The 7,500-nt window shown below is 43.9% G+C and overlaps 3 protein-coding genes across 7 annotated transcripts in view; 1 reads left to right on the top strand and 2 right to left on the bottom strand.

The window, feature by feature from the left end:
* tm7sf2 (transmembrane 7 superfamily member 2) overlaps window positions 1-2,122 on the top strand; it is a 4,803-nt gene extending 2,681 nt beyond the window's left edge. The window contains exons 5-12 of one of the 4 annotated variants that reach the window (XR_007138736.1): window positions 7-201; window positions 326-429; window positions 543-662; window positions 863-1,031; window positions 1,105-1,185; window positions 1,287-1,409; window positions 1,532-1,796; window positions 1,827-2,122. Coding sequence is in view for 3 of the 4 variants with exons in the window: in XM_047804434.1 (XP_047660390.1) it covers window positions 7-201; window positions 326-429; window positions 543-662; window positions 863-1,031; window positions 1,105-1,185; window positions 1,287-1,409; window positions 1,532-1,692 (953 nt within the window). In the remaining variant the exon portion in view is untranslated. Of the gene's footprint in view, window positions 1-6; window positions 202-325; window positions 430-542; window positions 663-862; window positions 1,032-1,104; window positions 1,186-1,286; window positions 1,410-1,531 lie in introns of all 4 variants that reach the window. The other 3 variants (XM_047804434.1, XM_027158437.2, XM_047804433.1) reach the window with 3 other exon arrangements.
* A 457-nt stretch (window positions 2,123-2,579) lies between these two features.
* On the bottom strand, window positions 2,580-5,143 carry znhit2 (zinc finger, HIT-type containing 2). Of its 2 annotated transcripts, none has more exons than XM_027158738.2 (2): window positions 5,004-5,143; window positions 2,580-4,195 (listed from the first exon to the last, which is right to left on the bottom strand). In XM_027158738.2, the coding sequence occupies exon 2, from the start codon at window positions 4,186-4,188 to the stop codon at window positions 2,647-2,649; it is 1,542 nt and encodes a 513-aa protein (XP_027014539.1). In that variant the 5' UTR covers window positions 4,189-4,195; window positions 5,004-5,143; the 3' UTR covers window positions 2,580-2,646. The 2 variants fall into 2 exon arrangements, with proteins under 2 accessions (XP_027014539.1, XP_027014540.1); XM_027158739.2 differs by having other exon boundaries at window positions 2,580-4,188; window positions 5,004-5,107.
* A 946-nt stretch (window positions 5,144-6,089) lies between these two features.
* The window catches only part of mrpl49 (mitochondrial ribosomal protein L49), a 1,473-nt gene continuing 62 nt past the window's right edge, over window positions 6,090-7,500 (bottom strand). Inside the window, exons 1-4 of the mRNA XM_027158456.2 lie at window positions 7,405-7,500; window positions 6,689-6,836; window positions 6,492-6,616; window positions 6,090-6,409 (exon numbers count right to left, since the gene is read on the bottom strand). The exon at window positions 7,405-7,500 is cut by the window's right edge and continues 62 nt beyond it. Of these exons, the coding sequence (XP_027014257.1) occupies window positions 6,263-6,409; window positions 6,492-6,616; window positions 6,689-6,836; window positions 7,405-7,500 (516 nt within the window). The 3' untranslated portion in view covers window positions 6,090-6,262. The remainder of the gene's footprint in view (window positions 6,410-6,491; window positions 6,617-6,688; window positions 6,837-7,404) is intronic.

The following is a 7,500-nucleotide window of genomic DNA, read 5'->3' as shown; positions in this document are numbered from 1 at the left end:
TTTCAGGGTTCCATGCGCTGTGTGTGACAGCCGTGTTGGTGTGTGTGTGTGTGTGTTTGGGCGTACCCCTGGCTGTCCTGTATGAGCTGATGGTGCCGTTAGCAGTGTGTGCAGTGGGCGTGGCCTTCCTGCTCTCCCTCTACCTCTACACTTCCTCCTTCTGGGCTCCTGCACATGCCTTGGCACCAGGAGGACACACAGGTCAGAACACAGGGGTATAAACACACAACCCCAGCGAAACACCAGTGAACACATATTTATTAATTACACAAACTAAAAGAAGTAACAGAGGCTGACCTGTGTGTGTGTGTGTGTGTGTATGTAGGACATGCTGTGTATGATTTCTTTATTGGACGGGAGTTAAACCCACGCATCGGCTCATTCGATCTGAAATATTTCTGTGAGCTGCGACCAGGGTTAATTGGCTGGGTGAGAAACCACACGTAGTATCTACTATAAAGTTGAATCTAATCTAATCTACTAAAGGAAATGATTGGAACAAAACTCATTCCAGCGTGTTTGTGTGTCTTTGGGTTTATTAGGTGGTGCTGAATGCAGTGATGCTGCTAAAGGAGGTTGAGCTCAGAGGAACACCATCAGTGTCAATGCTGCTGGTCAACGTCTTCCAATTGCTCTATGTCACAGACGCTCTGTGGAACGAAGTTAGTACACTACACACCCAACGCTACACCCAACGCTACACCCAACACTACACCCAACACTACACCCAACACTACAGAGACTTACACGGGGCAAAAGTGTGCATTATGGGGTTTTATTAGGGTACAATATAGTGAAGAGAGGGCAGTTATTGCATTGTTTATTTGTGTGTGTGTGTGTGTGTGTGTGTGTGTGTGTGCAGGAGGCAGTGTTGAGCACCATGGACATTGTTCACGATGGGTTTGGCTTTATGTTGGCTTTTGGTGATTTGGTTTGGGTTCCGTTCACATATGGCCTCCAAGCAGCCTTCCTTGTGTCACACCCCCATGAGCTCACGCCCTTCAGTGTCCTTACTATCATCGTCCTGAACGGTAATTAGGACACGTCCCTCCTGACAGACACCAACACTGCACATTAACACACGAGTCTTTGTTCTGCTTTCAGGAGTCGGATATTACACCTTCCGAAAGTCCAACTCTCAGAAGAACCAGTTCAGGAGAGACCCAACACACAGCAGTGTCCGACGTGAGTCCCAACCTCACACACACACACACACACACACACACACACACACACACACACACCTACACACACCTGTTCTGAGCACTTCCCTGTTAATGTTTTAGATTTAGAGACGATTCCCACAGCAACAGGAAAGCGGCTGTTAGTGTCAGGATGGTGGGGGTTCGTCAGACACCCTAATTACCTTGGAGACCTTTTAATGGCACTGGCGTGGTCTCTGCCTTGTGGTCAGTCCCACACACACACACACGCACACACACACGCACACACACACGCACACACACACACACACAGGTTTTGTTGAGTTTTGAATACTGGCACTCTATTTCCTATGTAACTCCCCCCCTAGGGTTCTCTCACATCCTACCGTACTTCTATGTGCTGTACTTCAGCGTGTTGTTGGTGCACAGGGAGGCACGAGACGAGCACCAGTGCAGAGTGAAGTACGGAGTATCTTGGGACGCTTACTGCAGACGAGTGCCTTACAGGATCGTCCCCTACATCTACTGAGCGGTGACGTTTATTACACTCTCAAGTCAAGAAGCTTTTATTGTCATTTCAACCACAAATCTGACCCAGAGCACAGTGACATGAAACAATGTTCCTTCAGGACCATGAAGCTACACAGAGCTACACAGAGCTACATGAAGCTACACAGAGCTACATGAAGCTACACAGAGATAAGGACTGAAGGAAGTTGGTCCAAGACACAAAGTGCAACAGTGTGAGACAAAATATACAAAACACTACAGGACGTATAACACGACAGCCAGTGTGTGTGCTGTATGTTCCTCTCACGCCTCGTCCTCTCACACACATTCTACATGTATACACATGCTCATAAAATCTCTGTGTGTGTGTGAGTGTGTGTGTGTGTGTGAGTGAGTGATTGTGTGTGTGTGTGTGTGTGTGTGTGTGTGAGTGTGTGTGTGAGTGTGTGTGTGAGTGTGTGTGTGAGAGTGTATGTGTGAGTGTGTGTGTGTGTATGTGTGTGTGAGTGTGTGTGAGTGTGTGTGTGAGTGTATGTGTGTGTGTGTGTGTGAGTGTATGTGTGAGTGAGTGTGTATGTGTGTGAGTGAGTGTGTGTGTGTGAGTGTGTGTGTGAGTGAGTGTGTGTGTGAGTGTATGTGTGTGTGTGTGTGAGTGTGTGAGTGTATGTGTGTGAGTGTGTGAGTGTGTGTGTGTATGTGTGTGAGTGTGAGTGAGTGTGTGTGTGTGTGAGTGTGTGTGTGTGTGAGTGTGTGTGTGTGTGAGATGTACACAGACCCTGATAAAGTCCCATGTTTTGCAGATAATAAACACAACAAACCCAAGCTTCATGTTTACGACCTGACTGTTTGTGAAGCTCCAAACAAACTCCTCACACAGCAGATTAACAAAAGCTCAACAAGGAAAAATTACAGATTAAGTTTTTAATTGTTAAATTGATATAATTGTCATTTTATTTGACAGCTGCTGTAACTTTTAAATCTCTTCAATCGTCACTTTTCCTCGTGCTCTTCCTTTCTTCCAGCTCTCCTCCACCTGCTTCCTGTCTCTCTCCATCTCCTGTCTCTCAGCTGTCAGTTTCTGATACTCTGCCCACGCCCATCTGGCTAAACCCCTCAGTGTGTGTGTGCTCTCGTTGGCCCACGCCTGCAGGAACTCACATTTCTTCTCTGCTAAGAAACACATCCTCCTGAAGTGGGCGTGGTCACGGGGAGCTGCGACACGCGCCCTGCTGAGCACAGAGCGCAGATGGGCGAGAGCTGACAGTGTGTATCCCGCCCCCTTGTCCTTACTCACGCCGCTCAGGATGTGAGCCACACCTTCTACTGCGCTCAGTGTCGAGTCTGCGTCACGGTTTTCCGAGGATGCAGACGCCATCGCCGCACTCAGGGCCTCAGAGAAGGAGCCAAATGTCAGGTTGCGTCCCAAACACTCGGACACGGACAGAAGAAGCTGAGTGAACTCCAGCAGCTGCTGCGTCTCTGACACGTCTCCGTTAAAGAGGGGCAGAGCGAAGGCGTAACCGTACAGCACGTTGACCAAGCTGAACCTCACCAGTGGGGACGGAGACGCAGAGCAAAGAGAGGACATGGGCGGGATTTCACAGCTGATAGAAAGAGGAGCGTTTCTGCTTTCCTCCATTTTTACCTTGTGTTTCTTGACTTCCTGTTTCAGTGGAGGTGCTGAGGCCGTGTCCACCTCTCGAACGTCTCTGTCCTCTCCTTCCTCTGAGCTGCGTGTTTCTTCAGCATGTCCCTCCTGCTGGAGGTCCTCGATCAGAACTGCACGGTCTCGCTCATGCTCCTCCCACCACGGCCGCCATATTGGGACGAGAGCACCGATCGCTCCGTCCTTCAGCAGCTGCTCAAACCTCTGCTTGTCCTTCTCCGGCAGGAGCTTCCACAGCTCATCTTCATCAAGAGACTCGATGTTTAGTCCTGACAGCCTCGTTACTACATCTTCCCCTTCCTCATCTTCCTCCTCCTCACTATCTGTCTGTCTGAGTCTCTGCAGGATGTCCTGTACCTCGTCCTCGTGTCCTTCCTCTCTGTCCGTCTGAATCTCGGCTAGTCTGGACAGCAGAGTCATAGTCTCTGTGTCCCTCTCGGTCACTCGTCCTCCACTGTTCTCCATCAGGTCCTTTATGACTGGGCCCAGTCCCCCCTCTGCCTGCTGTGACTTCATTAGGATGTCCCTCATGTGGATCGTGTCCTCGTGCTGCACCCTGCCGCGCTGTCTCAGCTCCTCACACACACAGTCTTTATAAAACAGCTCTGAACATGTCGTGTGAGCTGAACCACGATAACAGGACAGTCCACAGTAGGGGACGTGACAGCGGGGACAAGTGTAACGTGCAGGGTGACTGAGACAAAGCCCACAAGGTCGCAATGACCACAACGTGTTCTGTTCATCAGCAGCTGGACTCACATCATCACCAGACGGCCACACGTGCTCATGTGACGCGTCTCTGTCGCTCAGAAGTGACCTCACAAACACTGGTGTGTTTCTGCTCTCCATCTGTTATCTTCAAATCAAATTTTATTTGTCACACACACACACACACACACACACACACACACACACACACACACACACAGTACGATATGCAGTGAAATGCTTTGTACAACTGTCCGGTATTAGAATAAAGAATATAAAAATATAAAGAAGCAAAAAATAAAATGAGAATAAAATAATAAGAAAGTATAAAAAAAATATAAAAATATGAAATATGTGGAGAATATGAACTAATGTATATACATAAATGTTTATGGTTTTTAAAGATTGTCCTTAAAGTGTCCATGTGCAGTAAAGTGTGTGTAAAGTGACTGTACAGGTACAGTGTATAACGTGTATATAACGTGTATATAAAGTGACACAGCACTATACAGGTCCAGTGTATAACGTGTATATAACGTGTATATAAAGTGACACAGCACTGTACAGGTCCAGTGTATAACGTGTATATAAAGTGACACAGCACTATACAGGTCCAGTGTATAACGTGTATATAACGTGTATATAAAGTGACACAGCACTATACAGGTCCAGTGTATAACGTGTATATAACGTGTATATAAAGTGACACAGCACTATACAGGTCCAGTATATAACGTGTATATAACGTGTATATAACGTGTCCATGAAAAAAACAAAAAGTTAATAAACAAAAGGTGAATTCGGTCAAAACTGAGCGCGGATTTACGATAAAATTCCCCTCACTGTAATTTAAGTTTTAATAATAACAATAATAACAATAATAACAATAATAACAATAATAACAATAATTAAAACATTAACATGAAACTAAACCCTGTTTATTATTATAAACTCACCAGCCGCGCACGAGCCACAGCCAGAACTGTCGCCGGTTGATGACGTCACATTCCAGCCAACGCGGAAACCTTTATTTATATAAGATATTTTTCCAGGTTTTCATTAATATCGGAGTGATTAATCTGTAAAGGGACAAAAAGGACACACAAAAGTAAATAAAGATAAAATAAACTTTTTGTGCTTTAAGAATTTTATGTTTTAAATTAAATCACAATGTGAGTTTGAGTTTATAAATAAAAACTAGATTTGTAAAGTTCATCATGACAAACTTTGATGTTGGCTTTTGACGGTGCAAGTTTTCACAAAGGCCGGTGCATTTTGGAGGCGAGTGGACAGAAAGATTGTGAAACCGCTAGGGTGCCAATACTTTTGGGAGGTGAGCGGACATGAGCATGTGACGTGATCCAAATACCCGTGGGGCAGTTCCCCTCATTGTGCTGAGTGTTTTGATATGTCACGTGTCCATGTTGTGCACATTTTTAATTTCGCTTGTTTTGGGGCGGGGCTACATGTGACGTGGTGTCGAGTGACGTCACCAGAATACCCGGTGGGGTGCCAATACTTTTGCCAAAAAGTGGCTACTGAGGGTTTGGACATTTTTCTACAAAGCCAACATAATAATACAGATTATTATGGGATTATAAATATAATACAGATTATTATGGGTCACTTTTGGTTAATAGATGAAAACTTTGTTAAATTCTGAAAAGATTAAAAATATAATTTTACTCTTCAGAAAATTATAAATTTAAGTCAATTAAATGTCACTAAAATTTAACATTTTGTGGAATTTCTTTGACTGTTTTAAAATCCATCCAAAATGAAAATGGGCAATAAGAAGAAAGTGTTTAATTTCCTCAGCTTTACAAAATGCACATTTATCACAATAAATCTAATGCTTACATTTACAGGAAACATCTGGTAAAGATTTTGTGTTCTATTTCTCTAATTAAGTATAACATTGATGTCCAGATGCTGCACCAAGATGAGGTTTAATACACTTTGACTTACATGAGGAATAAAACCACATTAATGATGTTTCCTATAAAGTGATAAATAAATACAGAGGTGAGAGAACAGCAAGGTGACTAAACAAGGTTTAAACTTTATTTATACACAGCTGTATACATCTGGTGTAACACACACACACACACACACACACACACACACACACTTTGTCCGATTTCACTGAATCAGTTTTATGTATTAATCACACATAATCATAATAATAATAATAATAATAATAATTCAGTGTTGATCAGAAGCCCAGCTTCAGCAGCCACTCCTTCAGCTCCATATCAAATTGGCCTTTAATGCGGATGCTCATGGTGACCTCGTTGACCTTGGTGGGCGGCTCTCTGCCCGTCAACTGCTGCAGATGATTTTTCATATCTTTATTGAGAGCCTGAAACACAAACAGCTGGAGTTTACCACCAGCACACACTCTGAAGAACAGAGACAATGTTCATGTGGAGCTTTAAACCCACCCAGATGTCTCCCTCCACCCTCCGCACCACAGTGTTCTTCTGGTTTCCATGTTTGATGTCAGAGTAAATGGGAATATTGTGCATTCGAGAGCGTCGGATCATGTAGGGCAGCGATGGAGGTGTAGCTAAGAGTCATTAGGTGTCAGTAAATGCATTTACACACAGATTAATTAGGATGACTGTGTGTGTGTGTGTACCTGAGGGTGGGGTCCATCCTGATGGGGCGGGGCCTGTGTGTTTGGGTGGAGGCGGTACACGTGTTGGAGGAATCAGTCGCTCCACAAAGCAGAACTCATCGGTGCTCTCAGTTACTGCAGAACCTCCTCTAGCTGAGCTGCTGTGTGTCTAAACTCCAACCACAAAACATGACATCATCGTGCATCATATGATCTATGGTCAAATTACATCATATAACATCTGACGTCACCATGACGTCACCGTTTTCTCTGTATGAGTTTTGTGCTGCTTTAATTAACTGTTATTTTTCTTATAAAGACGCAGACCGACGTTTGTGACAAATTATTTTTCACACTTTGGAGTTAATGAACCATAAAAATAAACGTCTCTTGTGTCAGGAATAAGAGTTAAATATCTTGTGGGTTTCAGTTCAGTTTAATGCATTAATAAATCTTTTGTTACTTTACTTTCAGATTTGACTGTTTTTGGACTTTATTAAATCCTTGTTCTTTTTAACAACACTGATGTAAATTAGAACAGAACATAAACCTATTTAACTTTACAGAATCAGTCTGAACACCACGTGTTCGGGTAAAAATGTAATGTTTAAATTATTATTTTGTGTAACTCTCGTCATGCCACAGTTAGCATGTAGCTAACAGGGCTAAAGTACACGTTACCGTCCAGATCTGAGCTCAAAAAAGGTCAGGATAAAAAAGAGAAGTATAAAACAGACCCGTAAACAGGCTGCAGAAGTCGGAATTCTCCTGACTGTGTGATATAATCTGTTTTTATTCCACACAGATCTGCTCAGTGTCACACAAACGCTGCT

Source organism: Tachysurus fulvidraco, chromosome 20 (assembly GCF_022655615.1).
Source record: "Tachysurus fulvidraco isolate hzauxx_2018 chromosome 20, HZAU_PFXX_2.0, whole genome shotgun sequence".
NCBI lineage: Eukaryota > Metazoa > Chordata > Actinopteri > Siluriformes > Bagridae > Tachysurus > Tachysurus fulvidraco.
This window is presented reverse-complemented; position numbering and strand designations above follow the sequence as displayed.

Bases quoted from the DNA above. Each gene is read 5' to 3' on its own strand.
- znhit2 (XM_027158738.2), bottom strand. From the start codon at position 4,188: ATGGAGAGCAGAAACACACCAGTGTTTGTGAGGTCACTTCTGAGCGAC.